Here is a 21585-nt window from a genome sequence, read left to right as displayed (position 1 = left end):
AGCTATTTATTCATGTTTTGGATTAACATGAAAGAAATTTCCAGAGGTTTCCGAGAAAACGTAGGAAAGTTTGCTGGAAGGTATTAATACTCATCAATAGGACAAATCTTATCTCAAATTTCTGTTGGTTTAAAGATCCCTGTGAAAAATATGCCCACACCTTCTGCATTTAGGTCCTACTTCCTGTGTCTTCTGCTGTGCTTTATCCATGTGCGTCTTTTTTTCAGAGCTCATCCAGTAAACTTCTTTTGAGCATCTGTCGTGTGCCAGCACAGGAGAATGGCAGGTGTGGCCCCTACCATCAAGTAGGGCGTGTCTCCTTTATGGCCCTGGGTGTTGACCTTCAGAAACAGTGGGCACACTCCCTGTCCTAGAGGTACCCCCTTGTAGTTGGAGAGAACCAAGTAAAGAAAGAACGATAAGATGGCTGATGTAAAGGGGAGTGTTAGAACTGTTGTGGAACACAGAAAGAGGAGCAGCTAAGAGCTTCGAGGCAAGAGGGCGCTCCAGGCAGGGGAAACAGCACAGGCAAAGGTAAAGAGGGTAAAAGTGAATCCTTATACCTAGGCCCCAACCTGCGTCTCCAGACTCCTCATTCTGTGCTCCAGTCACTTCCAGCGATTCCCTCCCAGCTCCTCAAACTCAGCTCTGTACATTTATTCTTTCTGTTACTCACCCTTACATTCCTCTTTCTTCCTCCCTGCAAACTTCTACTCATCCTTCAAAGCCCAGTCACACATCACCCATTCTGTGATGTCCTTCTTGACATTCCCACTGTACCTTGGGAGAGGCTGTTCCTCCCTCCCCTGTCCTGCCACCTGCTTTGATCTTACCTCAGTTATCACACTTGCCCCAGTTGCATTGTAGAATTTTTAATTTAATTTTTCTGATGCTGTTTGTTTATCCTTTGCCTTTATTCTCATCCTAATTAACAAATTCCTTGAAGTCAGGGGCAGTGTATCAGTTAGGATTCGGTTTGGGTGTGCATGATAGAAAAGCCAAGCTAATCCAGATGTGGTTCTAGCTGGTATGGCAGCTCCATGATCATCAGGGACCTCAACTCCTTCCACATTACTGCTTCACCTTCCTCATTTTCAGCCTCTTCCTCATGGTCCCAAGATGGCTGCTTAAGCTCTATTCATCCTGTCAACATTCCAGCCAGCTGGAAGGATAAAGAGCCAAAGAAAAGAACACATCTTCCCTTTAGGGTTGCTTTCTGGAAGTTGCAAACTACGTTTTCATTTCCATTTCATTGGAACTTAGTCACATGGTCATACCCAGCCACAAAGGGGCCTGGGAAATGTAGTCTCTATTCCAGGCAGCCATGTTTTCAGTTAAATAACATAAGTCTATTTCTAAATAGAAGAGCACTGATATTGGGAAACTGTTAGCATTTTCTGCCACAGTGAAAAACAGGGAAAGGTCAAGGATGATTCTTCTGAGCTCAGCAGGGCTGGCTGTGGGGTCGGTGTGTCACTCACCAAGAAATGGAAAACACAACAGCCGCTTTTAAATGAGCACTTCTTATATGTCAGGCTCTGTACTAGGTGTTTATCCCCATTTTAGAGGTGAGGAGTACTGAAGCTTCTGGAAGTGAAATATCTTGCCCAGCTAATTAGGGCAGAAGCAGGATGAGAGCAGAGGTTTGCTGAGTTACGAAGCCTGGCTTCTTAACTGCTGCACCATTCTACTACCCAAATGAGCTCCAAGCCTTCTGTGGACCAGCATTGCTGAAATGAGGAGGAAAGTGGAGAGGGTGAGGCCACCGGGAGCCTCGTTTCCTGGTAGTATCTCTCCAAATCCTCCAGTTCCTCTTGCCTCCCCTTCCTGGCTGTCAGCAGAAATTCCTGCCCGTCGACCCCCTTTTTTTTTTTTTTTTTTTTTGCGGTACGCGGGCCTCTCACTGTTGTGGCCTCTCCCGTTGCGGAGCACAGGCTCCGGACGCGCAGGCTCAGCGGCCATGGCTCACGGGCCCAGCCACTCTGCGGCATGTGGGATCCTCCCGGACCGGGGCACGAACCCACGTCCCCTGCATCGGCAGGCGGACTCCCAACCACTGCGCCACCAGGGAAGCCCCTGTCGACCCCTTTTATCTAAAACCAACAATTACCACTGAGAAAGCAGGAGTATTTCTGATTTGGAGCCAGAGCCACCTCTTCTTGGATACCTCCCGTGATGGGGTGCTTCGTATCTCTCAAGGCAATTCATTGCACTGTTAGATAACACCTATTTTTAGAAACTCCTTCCTTACTTTGAGCTGAAAGCTGTTTTCTTTGGCATATTCTTCAGTTAGATCGGTGATTCTCAACTACGTATCATTTTGCTTCCCAGTGGATATCTGGAAATGTCTAGAGATATTTTTGGTTGTCATGTCTGGGAATCGGGGGAGGGTGCTACTGGCATCTATTGAGTAGAAGCCAGGGATGCTGCTAAACATCCAACCATGCACAGGACACCCCTTCACAACAAAGAATTATCCAGCTCAAAATGTCAGTAGAACGAAGGTTGAAAAATTCTGAGTTAGACCTAGTTTTGAATCTTGGCTTCACCAACCACTTCTAGCTGTGTGACCTTGAGTAAGTTGCTTCACCCCTCTGAGCCTGAGCTCACCATTTCCTCCTCTGTACCTTGGGATCATCAGAAGACCTCCCTATGGGCTTGTGGTGGGCACTTGATAACCGATATCTGAAAAGCCCAGGGCTTGACTCACCATCTTAGCTGCCATAGGCATCACTCCCAGGCTGTGGATGGACTGTTGGCTACCTTTGTTTATTTGCTGGCACATGGACCTGATTGGATTAGACTTCTAATCACTCTAGTAAAAATTCCACTGCAGCTAATTTTTTCTTTTTTTTTTTAATAAGCATGGTCTTTTTTTTTTTTTTTGGCTGCACCGGGTCTTAGTTGAGGCACGCAGGATCTTCGTTGCAACATGTGGGATCTTTAGTTGCGGTGTGCAGTCTCTTAGTTGCGGCATGCAGGATCTAGTTCCCTGACCAGGGCTCGAACCCGGGCCACCTGTATTGGGAGCTCGGAGTCTTAACCACTGGACCACTAGGGAAGTCCCCTGGTTTTAGAATGGAGCCACTGCCTTAACTCAAAAATGATGGCTTGCTTGTGTACGTGAGCCTCTTAGAGAGAAAGGATTCATTTCTGCTTGTCACCAAGTTGTCATCACGGGGTGTTAGCAGAGCTCTCCCACCCCATTGTCTCAACTGAGGCTGCCGACAGCCCTGGGAGGGAGGTGTTACAATTTTCCCTACTTTACAGGTGAGGAAATTGGAGATCTGGCTGTTTTCCTAGGCTCCACACAACCCATCGAGTGGCAGAGCCGGCTGAGAACTCTCTCTTCCAGGGCCCGCTCCTTGAGGGACATGGTACTAGAAAGACCCCTTGGTGCCCTGGTTCTTTCTTCTCAAAATGCCCTGTCCCAAGTACCTCCTTAGGTTCAGTTCTCTCTCCCCAGGGCACATCCTCTCTGTAGGCTTGACCTTGACCCCAGAGAGGACACCTCAGAGCCCGATGGGCTCTGGGCAGCCCAAGGGGAGTGTGACATGCTGTGCAGCATGGGGTGAAATGAGAACCTGTGTCCTCAGATACCTTCCACCCTCTGCTGGAGTGCCTGGCATCCCTCTGGCATTTAGAGAGGGAAAACTGTTCACGGATCGTTCCAAGGAATGCAGATCCCCAAGGGAGAGGAAAGCACCTTACATTAGCTGTGTCACTGAGTGGAGCCTTTGCAGTGTCTGGGTGAGAGAAGAGAGATCAGAATGGCAGTCACACAGGTCCTGCACTCAGGAGGGCCCCGCGCTTGGTTCAATGTTCTGCTGCCTCCATCTTGAAATGATTAATAATTTTTTAGTTTGTCATTTTGCACTGGGCCCCGCAAATTATGCAGCGGGTCCTGAGTGGGACACGCAGGAGATGCAGATGTGGCCGCCCCTGCTGCCCTCTTGGCCTCCCTCCCAGTGGGACCCGCCAGGCCCCCAGCAGCAGTTCCACATGCTGCTCTAGCAACGTGGGTGCTGCACTTGCCTTTCTAGGAATCTTTCTTCTGAATTGCGTGGTTTCAGAGAACAAAAGTGGGTGTTCTTGCTCCTAAAACAGATCACTGAGCTGAAAAGGAACCTTTCACCAGTAAATATCTGTTGAATGAATAAGTTCTGAGCTGAGATATTTCAGAGCAGTCTGCCTCTCACTCACTTATTAATTCACTTAACAAATATTTCTTGATCTTTTTCCTGCTTTTAGCTTTATGCAAAATAACATGCCGAAGCTATGAAGGAGAAAATGTGATAAAGATTGGGAGTTTATAGTGATAGTTAAGTGAGGAAGATAAACTTATGCTGTATTAATTTTCTCCAACATTTTACTTTTTTTTTTTTTTTTTTTTGCGCTGTGCGGGCCTCTCACCGTTGTGGCCTCTCCCGCTGTGGAGCCCCGGCTCCGGACGCGCCGGCTCCACGGCCCTGGCTCCCGGGCCCCGCCGCTCCGCGGCATTTGGGATCTTCCCGGACCGGGGCACGAGCCCGTGTCCCCTGCATCGGCCGGCGGACTCTCAACCACCGCGCCACCAGGGAAGTCCCATTTTACCTTTTTATAAATTGAAGTATAGTTGATTTATAATGTTTTGTTAGTTTCTAGTGTATGGCAAAGTGATCCAGTTATACATATAAATACATATTCTTTTCCATTATCGTTTATTATAGGATAGTGAATATCGTTCCCTGTGCTATACAGTAGGACCTTGTTGTTTACCTATTATATATTCTCCCACATTGTATTATGAAAAGTATCAATGACATAGAAAATTAGAAGCATTGTATAGTGAACACCCATATATCTACCACCCAGGTCATAAATTAACATTTTGCTCTTTTTGCTTTATCATATATGTATTCATTTATCCATTTTTCTAACCAATCATCCATCCAACTTACTTTTTGATTAATTTCAAGTAAGTTACAGACAGCACTAGACTTCACCCCTAAACAATTAATTTCACACTAATTTTCATTTCAGTGATCTCAGTTCAATCAAGAAAACTTGTTTTTAATCAAAAAGGAAAAAAATACATAGATGTTTATATAAAAACAAATCATTTTCTGTCATATAGAATTGTGGAATGATAAATAGTATATATGTACAATGAAAAAAATTATTTGTTTTCCTCTGTGTGTATGAGGCAAAGAGGAAAAAAAGAGAAATAAGAAAAGAGAGGAATTTCCCCAAGGTGATGAGGAAAGAGAGAAATCAGACACTCCTGTGGAAGTGGGAGGTGAGAGCTACCTGGGGAATGCCGAGCTGGGAGCATTTTCGGGAAGTGCTTCCTGCTTCCTCGCAACCAAAATAAAAAATAAAAATCCCTGAGACCATATGGCCCTAGCCTTCTTTCCTCCTTCCCGAGGTGACTGTGGACAGTTCCAAGCAATCGGACTTGGGCAGGGCTGAAGGGGAAGCTGTAAGGTATTATTGGGTGTTGGCTTTAGGAGTGGAGAAAGGTACAGGCTGAAGCTACAGATTCAGGCGTTGTCCTGACAGAGGTAATGGCTGGGGTGGAGTCGGGTGAGTGGGTGAGACCCCTGAGGCTGACAGCAGGAAGTGATGGGAGCAGAGGGTAGGACCGTGTCACAGGAAGAGAAGGTGATGCTGCTGAAGCAGTCAGAGGAGGCACACTAGGAGGAGTCGGATGGCTACCCTGGCTGTGGCCGCGCAGAGCTTGGAAAAACACCTAACGCGAGCCTCTGAAACGGAGACCTGGAAGTCTTAGTGATCACCTCCCCGCCTCTCACGTATGCCACGGGAGAAGATGCAGGCTGAGAGATCACTCAGACAATTAGTGATGGAGCTGGAGCAAAATCCGTGCTATCCATGTGGTGCTTTTCCAACAGAGTAACTTAAAGGGTTCCTTCCACAAGGATCAAATGCCTTGGGGTCTTGCTTTTTTTCTTTTTTAGTTGAAGTATATTATATTTGTTATGGGTAAAAGTCACAGGCATACAACATAGTGATTCAATATTTTTATAGGTTATTTATAGTTATTATAAAATATTGGCTATATTCCCTGTGTTGTACAATATATCCTTGTAGCTTATTTATTTTATACACAGTAGTTTGTACCTCTTAATCTCCTACCCCTATTTTGTCTCTTCCCCCTTCCCCCTCCTCACTGGTAACCACTAGTTCTCTCTATCCGTGAATCTTCATTTTTAAAATTATATTCACTAGTTTGTTTTATTTTCTAGATTCCACATATAAGTGATATCATACAGTATTTGTCTTTCTCTGTCTGACTTACTTCACTAAGCGTAATTGGCAATTGTAAATAATGCTGCTATGAACATTGGGGTACATTTTTCTTTTTGAGTCAGTGTTTTTGTCTTTTTCAGATACATACCCAGGTGTGGAATTGCTGGATCATATGGTAGCTCTATTTTTAGTTTTTTAAGGAACCTCTGTACTGTTCTCCATAATGGTTGCACCAATTTACATTCCCACCAACAGTGTACAAGGGTTCCCGTTTCTCCACATCCTCACCAACATTTGTTATTTGTGGGGTTTTTTTTTTTGATGGTAACCATTCTGATAGGTGTGAAGTGATCTCTCATTGTGGTTTTGACTTGCATTTCACTGATGATTAGTGATGTTGAGCATCTTTTCATGTGCATGTTGGCCAGCTGCATGTCCTCTTTGGAAATGTCTATTCAGGTCTTCTACCCATTTTTTAATCAGATTCTTCGTTTTTAAAATTTATTTATTTATTTTTGACTGCCTTGGGTCTTCGTCGCTGCACACAGGCTTTCTCTAGCTGTGGCGAGCAGGGGCTACTCTTCGGTGCGGTGCACGGGCTTCTCATTGCGGTGGCTTCTCTTGTTGCAGAGCATGGGCTCTAGGCGTGCGGGCTCAGTAGTTGTGGCGCACAGGCTTAGTTGCTCCACGGCATGTGGGATCTTCCTGGACCTGGGCTCGAACCCGTGTCCCCTGCATTGGCAGGTGGATTCTTAACCACTGAGCCACCAGGAAAGCCCTCTTTGTTTTTTTGATGTTGAGTTGTATGAGCTAATTATATATATTGGATATTAACCCCTTATCAGTCATATCATTTGCAAATATTTTCTCCCATTCAGTAGGTTGTCTTTTCATTTTGTTGATGGTTCTACGAACCCGTGTCCCCTGCATTGGCAGGTGGACTCTCAACCACTGCGCCACCAGGGAAGCCCTGGGGTCTTGCTTTTTATCTTTAAAAAATCATAAGAATTTGGCCTTCTACTCAAGAATTTATCTGGCTTTGTCCTAATGTAAAAATAATGTTTTCGCTAGAGTATTTCTCAGTTTTCTTTAAACTCATACCACTTTTTGATTAATATAAAAATCTAACAATGCCTTCTGGAAGTTTTAATACCTACTTCTACCTCCCTCCCCAATTGAGGGTCACCTATAGCAGGATCCAGTCTGTTTTCAGTATAGTCCTACTAGCAAAGGTTTTGTTACATATGACTTTGCATATTTTATGTAATGAAAAAAGATTTCAAATATAAAAGTGAAATAATGAATATGCTTTCTCAAATAACATAAGCCTCTTCCCATTTGAGAACCATTCATCTAAGGAGACTTTCTAGATTTATTTCATGCTTTGTGTGTCCTGGTAGCCTCTTCTGTATTGGTTAGGAGTGCTTTTAGATGCAAGTAAAAACTCCCACAACAGTGACTTAAGCAAAAAAGATATTTAATTATTTCCGATAATAACCAGCCTTAAGGAAGATGATTCCAGGGTCAGTTCAGCAGCTCAGTAATAACAGGTCTCTGGGCTGGCGTCTCAGTGCTGCTTCCCTGATGGCCCCAAGATGACTGTCATAGCCCCGTGCATCACTTCCTGTCACAAAGAAGAGGGCAAGTGGGAAACACCCTTTTACTTGTTTTGCTCATTTGTCAGTGAGGAAGAACTTTCCAGAACCGCATCTCTGCCATGAGACTTCCCCATCTACTTCCTTGGCTTCTAGGAGTTGTGTTTCAAACCCACTCGTAGACCAGCCACTGGCAAAGAGGAACGAGGGGGCATATGCAGCTGAGACCAGGCATGATGCAGCCCATCTCCCAGGACGTGTGCAACATGGACTTGTACAAACCTCCCCTTGTTTTTGCTCACCCCTCCCCTCACTAGAATGTGAGCTCCTTGAGGACAGAGGTTTTTGTTTTGTTCACTGCTCTATTCCCAGTACCTAGAACAATGCCCAGGAATGCAGTAAATAGTCATCAAGTGAAGGAAGGGAGGAAGGAATGGCTAAAGAAGCAGGAGATATAGGCTGTAGGTAACCAGCAGTGTCTATCAGCCCCGACAGTATACAACCCTAGCTTGATCACTGTGATAGCACTGAGTGACTCTGCTGATCACCGGGGCTCTGACCTGAATCCTTGTGTCTTTCCTCCCAGGGAGTCAGCCATAGCTGGAGGCTACTCTTGTGCCAATGACCCTTCCCAATTCCTCCAGCGTCTTGGAAGACGAGATGTGTGAGGGGAACAAGACCACCACACCCAACCCCCAAATGATGCCCCTGGTGGTGGTCCTGAGCGCCATCTCCTTGGTCACAGTGGGACTCAACCTGCTGGTCCTGTATGCTGTGCACAGCGAGCGGAAGCTACACACGGTGGGAAACCTGTACATTGTCAGCCTCTCGGTGGCCGATCTGATTGTGGGGGCCATCGTCATGCCCGTGAACATCCTCTACCTCCTCACGTCCAGGTGGTCCCTGGGACGCCCTCTCTGCCTCTTTTGGCTTTCCATGGACTATGTGGCCAGCACAGCGTCCATTTTCAGCATCTTCATCTTGTGCGTTGATCGCTACCGCTCTGTGCAGCAGCCCCTCAGGTACCTGAGGCATCGCACCAAGACCCGAGCGTCGGCCACCATCTTGGCAGCCTGGTTTCTCTCCTTCCTGTGGGTTATTCCCATTCTGGGCTGGCATCGCTTCGTGTCGAAGACCTCAGGGCACCGGGAGGACAGGTGCGAGACCGACTTCTACGATGTCACCTGGTTCAAGGTCATGACTGCCATCATCAACTTCTACCTGCCCACCTCGCTCATGCTGTGGTTCTACGCTAAGATCTACAAGGCTGTACAGCAGCACCGTCAGCGGCGGGAGCTCATCGACGGATCCCTCCCGTCCTTCTCTGAAGATAAGCTGAAGCCAGAGAACCTCAGGGTGGGCGCTAAGAAACCAGGGAAGGAGTCTCCCTGGGAAGTTCTGAAAAGGAAGCCGAAAGATGCCGGTGGTGGACCTGTCTCGAAGCCAGCATCCCAAGACCCAAAGGAGATAAAGTCTCCAGGTGTCTTCAGCCAAGAGAAGGATGGAGGACCGGACAAATTCCATTGCTCCCCAATTAACATTGTGCAGACACAGATGGAGGCAGACGGGAGTGGCCGGGAATGCGTAGCCATCAGCCAGAGCCAGAGCCAGCTCGAGATGGGCGAGCAGGGCCTGAACACGCATGGGGCCAAGGAGATACTAGAGGATCAGATCCTAGGTGACAGCCAGTTCTTCTCCCGGACAGACTCAGACACCCCCCCAGAGTTGGCACGAGGGGAAGCCAAATCGAAAAGTGAGTCTAGCACAGGCCTGGATTATATCAAGTTCACCTGGAAGAGGCTTTGCTCACATTCAAGACAGTACGTGTCTGTGTTGCACACGCACCGAGAACGGAAGGCCGCCAAACAATTGGGTTTTATCATGGTGGCCTTCATCGTTTGCTGGATTCCTTACTTCATCTTCTTCATGGTCATTGCCTTCTGCGAGAGCTGCTGTAACCAACATGTGCACATGTTCACCATCTGGCTGGGCTACATCAACTCCACGTTGAACCCCCTCATCTACCCCTTGTGCAACGAGAACTTCAAGAAGACGTTCAAGAAAATCCTGCACATTCGCTCCTAAGGGAGGCTACAAGGGCATGCAACTAAGTGATGCTTACGACGTCCCTGAAGGAAATAGAGGAGGAAGCCTGTGCGTTGCCAGACACCTGGGCTTTCTGGAGCCAAAAGAACAGCCTTAGGGGCTGGGTAGTTTGGAAAGATCATAGGCACCGTTGGAAGAAGAGCAGATGGCGGTGGTCAGCAGAGAGACTGTACCCTGAGAGCAGAATACTTCCAAGAGAATCCGGTCTGGTTGGGCTCTCCTGCGCCTCGGGAAGTGTGGGCGCCTCAGACTCACATTGTAATTCAAGCTTTCAGACTCGAATTAATGGGCAACCAAAGGGACAGGTGGGTAGAGTTTCCAGTAGAGAAGTAGGCAGAACTCTGGAGCCTTCCTGGAATGGAGCTATACGACTGTGCAGAGACCTTATATTGATACACACAGACAGATGCTGTCCGCTGCCAGGGGTCACCTTGAGAGGCAGGACAGCTATTCCCCTGTGACTGCTACTTCTCAGAACACCTCTCCTCTGAGCCTCTTTTACAGCCTTCTCCAGACCCAGTGTTTGAACCACCCTGGAAATTCTGCCTCATTATTTCTCACTCACGCACATCTTAGAGTTGATAGGAAATTGTGCGGTCTGCACATCCATCATTTTCAAACCCAAATTCCTTTTTGCTATAAAAAAAAGACTGAATGCTGCCCTCAAAGAGAAAAGAATATTTTTTAAATGGTTGTTCATTAAAAAGCAAAAAGGGGAGTGTGGGGAGAAGAAAGCCATATTTCTTGAGGGCTGTGCCAGGTTGATGTCATTTAAGCCCCATGACACCCCACAACGGGAGGGTGGTGTTACTAGAGAAGCAGACTGAAGTGCAGCAAGATGAAATAAGGTGGCTGAGATCACACAGCTAGTTATAGGAGAGCTAGAGTGAACATCCTGTGGTTTCAGCTCATCGTAACACATTTTCTACTAAAGGCAACAATTTGTTCTATTCAGCACGCACGCACACACACACACACACACACACACACACACCACACACACATGCAATTCCTGAGAGTGGTGGCAATTCTCAAGAGTATATTGAGGGCTTCCCTGGTGGCACAGTGGTTAAGAATCCGCCTGCCAACACAGGGGACATGGGTTCGAGCCCTGGTCGGGGAAGATCCCACATGCTGCGGAGCAACTAAGCCTGTGCGCCACAACTACTGAAGCCTGCACGCCTAGAGCCTGTGCTCTGCAACGAGAGAAGCCAGCGTAATGAGAAGTCCGCGCACTGCAACGAAGAGTAGGCCCCGCTCACTGCAACTAGAGAAAGCCTGCGTGTAGCAATGAGGACCCAACACAGCCAAAAATAAATAAATAAGTAAACTTATTTTTTATAAAAAGGGGGGTGCTTCTCTGGTGGCTCAGTGGTTGAGAGTCCGCCTGCCGATGCAGGGGACACGGGTTCGTGCCCCGGTCCCGGGAAGATCCCACATGCCGCGGAGCGGCTGGGCCTGTGAGCCATGGCCGCTGAGCCTGCGCGTCCGGAGCATGTGCTCTGCAGCAGGAGAGGCCACAACAGTGAGAGGCCCGCGTACCGCAAACAAACAAACAAACAAAAAGGGTATATTGAGAGCAGGAAGAGCTGACATAGAAGATGTTTGTGGCCACAGAGGTGACACTTTTGAAGGGACAGTGTGCATTTTCATCTGTGAGTTTTGCTGTTGGTCCAAGAAAAGTCATCGTGTTCTTTTATAGGCACACCTCTTAAGTCAAAACTAGCAAAAGCATGGGAACACGCAGATTTACTTGGTGTTTATGTTGAAATCTGGTTGTGTTTTATATTTTAAAACTCAATACTAAACTGTAATATATGTAGCTAGTGGGAGTGCCTGTACAAGCTGGTAATTTATGTCTTATGTTCCTGTTTGCATGATCTGTTAAAATGAGAGATTTTTTACCTACCTAAAATATGATCTTTGAAACTGTACTGTTACAAGTTTGATTGATTTAATACTACCTTTCTGAGTCTCTTAGACTGAGAAGATGTATTGAAATGTAATGTCAAATGTTATAAGATCTGATACAAGGTTTCTCTTTGGTTTCGTAAGGACATACACATTCACATTTGTAAACATCTTTAGAAAAGGACTGACTTTTTATAACAAGCTTCACTCTCTACTTTGCATCTCCCAAAGCTCTTCTCCCTCAAAACTGGGGGAGTTAAGGAGACTTTTATCCTGGTTTAGGTTATCCTGCAGCTGGTCTGTTTCCAGGTCAGAAACCGGGAAGAGTTGCTTCCCAGGACCCCTCAGGACCAAGGAGCACTTTTAAGTCTTTTTCAGGACTACCCCACGCAGACTAATGGCTAAGTGCCTGTTATTGATGTTGATCAACAGTTGAGGCAACTAGTGAAGAGGAGTGGTTATGAGCCCTGACTTTGGGTCAAGGAGACTTGGATTCGAATCTGACAAGAACAAAAATGGTCACTATAAATTGCCGGAGCATAATAAACAAGGTCCACGGCTTAGTGTGTACAGTGTTTACGGTGCTTGCAGAGTGAACGGCACCCAGTGCGGCTCAAGTAGTTTCAAAATATACTGAGCGTATCCTTTTGAGCTTTACCACTGTTATCTAATCTAATCTCTGCAACACCTTGTGGGGCAGATTTCTGTGTTTTTACAAATAGGCAAACCAAAGCACAGAGGGATTCATAAGGACCAGGTCCAAGATCTGATTGTGGAATGGGCTTCCTCTCCACGGTATCAGCCTGCTCGTCCTATGCCTGTCTGTATGCTTGAATTAATTCTTAAATTCATGAAAGGCAAGGGACTATGGTGCAGACGTCACTCAGCCCTAGCCCACTCAGGAAAGAATCAGTGGCTGATGGCTTACACAAAATCCAGTTGAAACCAGGCTCTCTGCCCAAAATATGAAAGTAAATACCTTCTTGGAAAAGGCTGTCAGAGACCTTGATTTTAGATTAAAACTTGCAGACTCAGAAGCCCCTTTGGGTTTCTTTTTATGGCCTTAAAGCTGATGAGCTTAAAGCCAATTCCTCCACTGACCAGTTTGCCAAATTGACCAGATGTTGGCTTCTTTTTAACTATTTACAAGGTTTACCACAATGCATCTTGGGTGAGGTTTTTAAGAGAAGTTTTCTAAAATTGTTGTGAAGTTAGAGTAACAGATTTTTGTTTTTCTTCACAGCCACATATTGAAGAAGGTTCAATATGCTTTGTCCCCAGATCACTGCTGTTGCAGGGAGAGACCGAGTTGCAGAGAGGGGAGAAATAGAGGTGAATAGACTCCAGGTGACAGAGGGGAAAACAAGGGGTAGAAATCAGAGGAAACTAGGGGAGGCAGGGCTGTTACCGAGTCCGAGCTCCTATTGCTCCTGCGTGAGAGGCCAGTAAATCCAGAGACGAGCTGTGGGAGCTGGGAATGGTGACTTCATCTGGGAAGCCAGCGGACCAGAAAGAAGGGGGACTAGTGTCCCAAAGAGCCGTCTTGCCGAGTTAGAATTCTGGCTTATTTTGCACTAAAAGGAGAGGGGATAAAGTCCTAGTTCCGGCCAGACTCCAGAGGGGATGTGTTCATTTCTTCCTTCCTGCAGCCATTCGCAGGTGGGCCTGACCAGGATGCTTCCTGTGAGCTAAACAAAAGTATTTTCACTTAACGCTCATTACCTGGGAGGCAGGGTTCCCAGAGATGGGCCATTATGTATAACTTAAGCCTATAGGCAACATCCCTTTGGTGATTAATTTGTGATAGAATACAAAGGTTCTTCCCTGTTACGGGGTAGGGGGGCGGTCAGAGAGCAGGGATCTAGGGGAAGAGATGGGGGACACCAAGGAACAGAAGAGGGAGGAAGGGGGAAATGAAGTGTAGAGGGACAGAGATGGGGAGAGATTAAGGGGCAGAGAAATGGAGACATTTAGGGGAAGACAAAGTGAGAAACTGAGGAATGGGAAAGGAGACAGAAGGAGAAGTGAAAAGTAGGAGACAGAGCATAAACTGAGTGGCGTGATATTAATAAACTCAAGAAAAATCGACATTCAAGAATATATTCTTCATTAATGTGTTCCTAAGTTAAATATAGTCAAAGGAAGAATAAAGCCATCCTTAATTTTTGGTAAAGAGAAAATTCTTTCAAACACCTCTCTGAAGGCAACATGAAAACCGTCAACTACCCAGTTCCGCAAAAAATTGGGTTTGCCTCTTGGTGCATATCGATCCGAAAGACACAACCAAGCCCAAGAGCGGGAGAAGGAAGTATTTATTCCTCGCAGCAAGTAAGGAGAACCCTGGAGATCTTTCCCAAAGCAGTGTCTCCCCAACAGCAAAATTGGGGAAGTTTTAAGCTAGGGGCACATGTATTTTCATGAAGGAGCGTGGGCGTTGAATGAAGTCACAAGGTTCCTAAAAGGTCCACATCATCGCCGTTAGGTTCCAGTTGGTCTGGTGGTTGAGCACCTGAGGGTGGGGGTGAATTAAATTCTGCAAAACAGCTCAAGAAAGTGCTTCACCATTGGAACAGAAGTGGGAGTCTTTACAAATGATATGTTATTTTTGCTGTTGTTGCTTCTCTTGCCTGATAACAGTCGTTTGTTCCTGCATTTTTTGTTGTTGTTGTTCCTTTAAGATCATTGATTACAGAAACCTGTTCAAAGATAAGCATTGTGGCCAGGCTTAGATCACAAAATGGCTTAGGCCAAAAATGGCTTCTCTTATGTCAAGAAAGCCAGGCCTGGGCTTCCCTGGTGGCGCAGTGGTTGAGAGTCCGCCTGCCGATGCAGGGGACACGGATTCGTGCCCCGGTCCGGGAAGATCCCACATGCCGTGGAGCGGCTGGGCCCGTGAGCCATGGCCGCTGAGCCTGCGCGTCCGGAGCCTGTGCTCCGCAACGGGAGAGGCCACAACAGTGAGAGGCCCGCGTACCGCAAGAAAAAAAAAAGGAAGCCAGGCCTAGTTCTCTTTCTCTGGGGACCCCCTACCCTGTCTGCTTACATTAGCAAAATGTCCATTTAGAAAATCCATGAGTCTGCAGATTAGCCATTTGATAAATTGGTCATTTGGTTACTTGGCTGGCAGAAAATCGCTCGTCTCTCTTTTGAAGATGGGTATTCTAAAAGGTAGATTCAAGTCTTAACAGCAGGGCGAAGAAGATGCTGGGCTCTCCTGGCTGTGACGCAACCTAAGTGCTGTAAAGAAACAATGCTGTTAAGACCTAATTTGCCAGCATATCATGCCACAATTTCTTGGGCTTTCAAAGTCTAGGTTGTGCAGTGGTTCCCATTGGGGGAGGGGTCCTCAACTGAGCTGCAAGACAAGTGATGAAGGTACATTGACCTGGATCTCTGTGGTCTTGAATAAGTGTCATGGGCCTCGTTGCCCTACTGTGTCTGAGAACATTCTCTGCCTTTCCTGGTCTTGCATCTTTTTTGATGCTCTATCATCTTGGTGCCCCAGTGGTCTGTCTCCCCCATGCTGGGCAGCAGGAACAGATCTTCCGCTCTGAGCCTCACCCTAATTCCCTGCTAACATGGAGGCCACATCTGTGACCTAAGTGACCATCTACTTTGGATGCCCAGACCTCATCTAATAATTTTTTTTTAAGAAGATGTTGGGGGTGGGAGTTTATTAATTAATTAATTTATTTTTGCTGTGTTCGGTCTTCGTGTCTGTGCGAGGGCTTTCTCTAATTGTGGCAAGTGGGAGCCACTCTTCATTGCGGTACACGGGCCTCTCACTATCGCGGCCTCTCTTGTTGCGGAGCACAGGCTCCAGACGCACAGGCTCAGTAGTTGTGGCTCACGGGCCTAGTTGCTCCACGGCATGTGGGATCCTCCCAGACCAGGGCTCAAACCCGTGTCCCCTGCATTAACAGACAGATTCTCAACCACTGCGCCACCAGGGAAGCCCTCATCTAATAATTTAACACACACTTTTGAGCACTTCTTGGGCCAGTCCTTGGGGCCAGGCCATAGCAGACAGTGGAGGACATACAGACATGGCTTCCACCTCATGGACCTACTGCAGGGTTGCAAGCGACAGAAACCAGCTTTGTGAATGGCTACTGGGGTGTTTTGTGGAATCCAGTAACACTCATTTTTTCCTTAACTGGTGGTGCGGTGCACACTTGGGTGAATATGTCTTTTCTGGTTTTTAAATTTATTTATTTGTTTGTTTTTGGCTGCGTTGGGTCTTCATTGCTGTGCATGGGCTTCCTCTAGTTGTGGTGAGCGGGAGCTACTCTTCATTGTGGTGCACGGGCTTCTCATGGCGGTGGCTTCCCTTGTTGTGGAGCACGGGCTCTAGGAGCGCGGGCTCAGTAGTTGTGGCATGAGCGCTCAGTAGCTGTGGCTCGCGGGCTCTAGAGTGCAGGCTCAGTAGTTGTGGCGCACAGGCTTAGTTGCTCCGCAGCATGTGGGATCTTCCCAGACCAAGGCTCGAGCCCATGTCCCCTGCATTGGCGGATTCTTAACTGAATCCAGTAACACTTTGGATGACCTCACCTCTGAATGGCTTGAGCCAAGGCAGCCGCAGGAACGTCAACAACCAGAATCCAAGGAAGTTCCTGCTAGACTGCTGCTGTTGACCTATGTGAATTATTCCTGTTCCTACTCGCTGTGAGTATCAGTTCAAAAGTCCAAAGCTGAGGGTGAAGAATCGTCTTATATCCGCCTCTGATATAATCAACTGTAAAGGGAGGTGGGGGCCAGTTGGCACATGTGGTACAAACATGGCTGGAGGACTAACAGTTCCCAGAGAAGCAGGAATCATTGTGAGCTGGGTGAAAACTGCAAAAAAATGTATTCATTACAAGGATCTCAAAGTCCAGCAGAGGAAACCTTATAAAGAACTAACTTCATCTCAGCCTCACAGGTGCTTAATCAAGTGAAACACAGGGGTAGGTGGATGTCAGGCATGCCTTCACCTAGGAGGTGACATCCCCACTGGGTTTTTTTTGGACCAAGTTTATTACATTCAATATATACAGTAAAATGCACCCCTTTTAAATGTACAGTTCAATGAGTTTTCAGAAATGTGAACACCCATGTCATCCCGATCTCAATCAAGATATAGAACATTTCTATCACCTCAGAAAGTTTCTCATGGCACTTTGCAGACAGTGCTCCCCTTTATACCCGAGGCAACCACTGATCTGACTTGTTTCACTACAGATTGGTTTTGCTGATTCTAGAATTTCCGTATGTGGAATCATATTGTATGGATTCTTTTTCCTTCAACATTTTGTCTAAGATTCACCCACATTTCAAAACTGTGTTTTGAAGAGGAAGAGGAAGAGTGAGGATACTGCAGGGATGGAGATGTAAAAGAGCAGAGTGAGTAGAGTGTGCTTTAAACACCAGAATTAGTTTAGTGTGACCCAAGCATGCGGTCCGAGGGGGCAGTGGCAAGAGAGGAGCCTGATAAAATGGAAAGAGTTGACAAAGTTGAATTCTACCTGAGCCCTGCACTCTTGAGAAACAGTGATGGTGATCCGGAAATGGTTTACTGCAAAGAGACATCCATTCCCACAGGACGAACGTAAGATTTGCAGATGCTTCCCTTGTTTACCTGTGGCAAGGCTAGACACAGTCCTTCTGAATTCCCGTTCTTTACCTTATAAATGATTTGCTGAACTGCTGGTCTCCACTGATCAGTCAGAACAAAATGCTGATCAACCAAAGTTTAAACTTCTCTCATTTCCCTAGGCTCCTTTTGACCCACCCTCAGCCTGAGCCAGCATATAACTGGCCTCAAGGTAAAACATTCTCCGATTTACTACTATCAGATCAAGCAAGCCACCTTTCTCCCCACTTTCCACATCCAGTTCTCTCTAGCTTTCTTCAGTCTTCCTGAGAAGGAAGAACCTTTTGCATAACCCTTGAGACACCTGCAGAGCTTTCGGCTGGAGTGGTCTCCCCATAGCTATAGTCTTGCCCCTTCCACTCCCCGACCCTTTGCAATAATCCTTCTGAATAAAGTTCTCCTTAACAAGTCTGGATTTGTTTTCTTATTTAGCAAACAGGCTTCCGTTAGAATCCTAGGCCAAAAGCTCTTAAACCTTCAACAAGCCACAACTTCTAGCCTCTGTTCTTTCATGTGTAAAACGGGGATAATATAACCTTTACCTTGTAGGACCTTTGTGACGACTAAAGATGGGAAACCATGAAAATAGGATAGTCAATAAATAGTGGTCAATAGAATTATATCAGAGTCACGGCCTTACGTGTCAGATTAGGTTTATACCCACTATTGTCTCTTACACACCTGTCCAATGCTTGGCACTTGGCTCAGTAAAGAATTTAGAATGAATACCTTTATCCCACTGATAGTGGGCGGGGTGGAGTTTGAGAATAATACCTGGTTTAGAAAGAGCAGGTTGGTCACTGTGGACTTTCATCCGGCCTTTACGTATTAAAAAGGCCCGTCCCTCCACACCTGCCTCCCTAACGGTCCCTGTGATACATTTGATGCTGCCTCTCCTGGAAAGCGGAAATGATAATTCCTGTCATCCTCTGAAATCACTAGAGAGAAGGAGGAGCACTTTTTTAACATCCTGAGGGGCATATACACATTCCCACATGTGATAAGAGAAAGTCTCTCCAGCAGCTCTCACAAGGGGTCCTGGCCCACCTCCTGAGGCCCCGCCTTCCCCACGGCTCAAGTTCCTCCCACTCAGCTGGGTGCTAGGGGCTCCTTTACCCTGTTGGCTCGTGGCTCCGGGTGCGCATGTGCGCACTTCCCGCACCCCCACCCCCTCGGCTGGAGGGGGCGGGGCCACATTGCGTCATCGGGGCGCGCGCGGCGGACAGCGCTGTGGTTGCCGGAAGTTGGGCGGCGGTAAGTGAGCCGCGTTGGTGAGGGAGGAGTGGGGTCCTGCGCGGTCGGTTTTGGAGCCCTGGGGAGAAGGGGCGAGCTCGGCGGTGAGGGCGAGGGTCACGGCGGGTCTGAGGATCCTGGTCCTCCCTCCTCGAGGGAGTCACTAACTCCGGCTCTCGCCTTCTGTCTCCGGTCACGTCCCCTCAGACTGGTTCAGCGCGGGGTCTTCTGACTAGGAAGCTCCTGCTGATTAACGAATTCCTCCTGTCCCCTGGCAGCAAGTGCCCCGAATCTCCAGTGTTGGAACGCGGGAGACAGGCCGCCTGGGCTCTCCTCCTGGCTTTGCCGGTTTTGCTGTGTGACTGGCGCGTCTTTTCTGGCCAACTCCTCTCTGCTTATGTGACATGATTTTGAAACCCTTTAAGGAGTTGAATACAGGGCTCTCATTCAACCACAGGGTCCTTTTTCTGTTCCCAGCCAGCTTCTCATAATAGAGAATAAGCGTAAACACTAATTGAGCTTCTGCTGTTTGCCTGGCTCTGCTCTGCAAGCTGGGAATACAAGAGTAAGCAAGGTACACATCCCTGTCTTCAAGGAGTTAATTTTTTTTTTTTTTAAGTCAAGGAGATAGAACAGCAGCACTATAGAATGAAGCTATTGTGGAAGTTTGCTGGAGGAGGACTTAGGGTGCTTGTAAGTCAGGCCGAGGCATCAGTAGGCTTCTGTGAGGAGGTGTTGCTTTATCCAAGTCCTAAAGGATGAGCAGGTTTAGTCAAGTGAAGAGGGCTGGGAGCTGGGACCATATCGCAGACGTTGGGAGTGGCATAAACAGAAGCCTATACAATGAATGAACTGCAAGTAGTTCACCCAAGTTGGAGTGTCCAGTTGTAAGAGAGGTGATTCTGGAAAGCCAGATCATGAAGGATCTTGTGGGCGATAGCATGTGAGGAACACAGGCTTTGGAAGCTGTGATACTTGTATGCCATTTCTGGCTTTGCCACTGAGCTAGTTTTGTGACCTTGGGCAAGTCACTTCCTTTCTTAGCTTCAGTTTCCTCATCTATAAAAAGGACAAGCAGGGCGTTTCCTGGTGGCGTAGCGGTTAGGATTATGAGCTTTCACTGCCGTGGCCCGGGTTCAATCCCTGGTCAGGAAACAGATCCCACAAGCCGTGTGGTGTTGCAAAAAACACAACACAACAAAACCCCAAAACGAAACAACAGCAACAAAAAATAAAAAACAAAACAACAACAAAGTAAGGGCAAACATTAACCTACCTCCTAGGGTTGCTGTGAGAAGCAAACGAGATGATGTGTTACTCATGTGGCACTAGTAGATGGTAAACAGTAAGCTGTAGCAGTTACTATTTGCCATGTTAAGAAGCTTTATTTGAAAATGTGGCTGTGAAGAGTGGAGTCCTGTGGAATTTTACGCAGGGGTGTGACATGGTCTCATCTGTTTCAAATTACCCAGGCAGTGACGTGCTGATTACACTGGGTGGGGAAGGACCCACAGGGAGACCAGTCCGGCACTTTTGCCATGGTCCAGGTGACAGAGGAGGGAGGCCAGAACCAAGGCAGCGGCTGTGGGGATGGAGAGGGGTGGGTGGATTTGAGGGACCAAAGAAGTGGGATTTGCTGGACTGGTAACTGATTGGATGATAACTCGAGAGTCAGGAGTCAGGATATTGGGGGTGGAGTGGGGAATGAATCCTCTTTGTGGAAATAAGTAATAAGTTCTTTGATCAGTGGTCCCTGATTGGTTATCCCTGACCTCAGAGATTTTATTTGGAAGTCGGAATGGCCTCTGTCCTCCACTTTTACCCATGGAAGTAAGATTCACTAATGCCTTCCTGCTGTCTATCTCCAGATCCTCCTGGCTTTCTCTAGTGTAAGTAAAGCCACACTGTGTGTTCAAGGGAGAGTGAATAGGTGCTGCTTTGTTGCCAGGCAAACAACATGCGTCTCCATGGTCTCGTTAGGCTGGGTGTCCACCTGGTCTCAGTCCAGTCACAGAATGATCACCTCTGGGATTTTCACACCTTCTTCTTTCTGGTTACCATCCTTTGAACTTGTTCCTGCGTGTCGGTCTCTTTGTGAGTGTGTGGCATAGAAAGCAGGTCCTCTTTTCTCCAGGAGTCTGGCCATGCAGAGCAGGACTGTACTCTTCCTTCCATAACCCAAGGCCCCGTGTGACTCTTCTGGGCTTCATTGTAGACGCCTCACGCTCTTGACACTGTCACAGTATCTGAGAGCCAGCCGGCTCTGAGCACTGCCCACACGTCCCTCCTTGTCTCTCACGTCTTCATTCCTCTCCCGGCTTCCTACCTTGCCTTTGACTTCACTAAGTTGCAGCCATCAGTCAAGCCTCCTCAACTTCAGTCGTTACAAACTTTTCTCCAGCTGACCCTATTGCTTTGCCTTTTATTCTAATTCTGTGAAAAAAGGATGTTTGTTCTAAGGGTACTTCCTTTGCGTATGCTGAGATCCTGTCTCCTCCTTTTCCTCAGGACCTGGTTCCATCATTTGTCCCATTTCTTTCCTGTTTAACTTATCCCTCTAATTTAAATATCTTCTGTTTACTCTAATTTTCAAAAAAAACAAAACACCCTCCCATTAACCTCTGCTGTACCGTCACACCTCTTTTTCCCACCCACTTTTCTTGGACAAGGTGCCAGCTCTACTTCCTGAAGTCATCATTCACTGAAATTCTACTTCTGCATCACCGCTCCCCCCAAACTGCTGTCCTCAAAGTCATCAGGCCTTGGTGTTGCCAGAACCCCTGAACTCTTTTCCTTCCTTATTTTTTGCGTTCTCAGCACGTCTGACATTGCCGATACTCCTTCACTTATAAAATCCAC

At 47.1% G+C, this 21585-nt stretch overlaps 2 protein-coding genes across 5 annotated transcripts in view; both read left to right on the top strand.

Annotated features, from left to right (window-relative positions):
• Nucleotides 1–21585, top strand: part of ATG7 (autophagy related 7) — a 325835-nt gene that overhangs the window by 70554 nt on the left and 233696 nt on the right. For 2 of the 4 annotated variants that reach the window (XM_024740184.1, XM_024740182.1), the window contains exon 1: nt 18699–18747. The exons of 1 other annotated variant lie outside the window; for it this stretch is intronic. The gene's annotated coding sequence lies outside the window, so the exon portion shown is untranslated. Of the gene's footprint in view, nt 1–18698; nt 18748–21585 lie in introns of those variants that run through there. One more of the 4 variants, XM_024740181.1, reaches the window with a different exon arrangement.
• HRH1 (histamine receptor H1) lies at nt 8425–10610 on the top strand. The gene has a single exon (XM_024740186.1). It carries the CDS (start codon nt 8466–8468, stop codon nt 9927–9929), a length of 1464 nt encoding a protein of 487 aa, XP_024595954.1. The 5' UTR covers nt 8425–8465; the 3' UTR covers nt 9930–10610.

This window comes from Neophocaena asiaeorientalis, unplaced genomic scaffold, assembly GCF_003031525.2.
Source record: "Neophocaena asiaeorientalis asiaeorientalis breed wild unplaced genomic scaffold, Neophocaena_asiaeorientalis_V1.1 scaffold75, whole genome shotgun sequence".
Taxonomy (NCBI): domain Eukaryota; kingdom Metazoa; phylum Chordata; class Mammalia; order Artiodactyla; family Phocoenidae; genus Neophocaena; species Neophocaena asiaeorientalis.
Note: the sequence above shows the minus strand (reverse complement) of the source record. Positions and strands in the feature narration are given on the sequence as shown.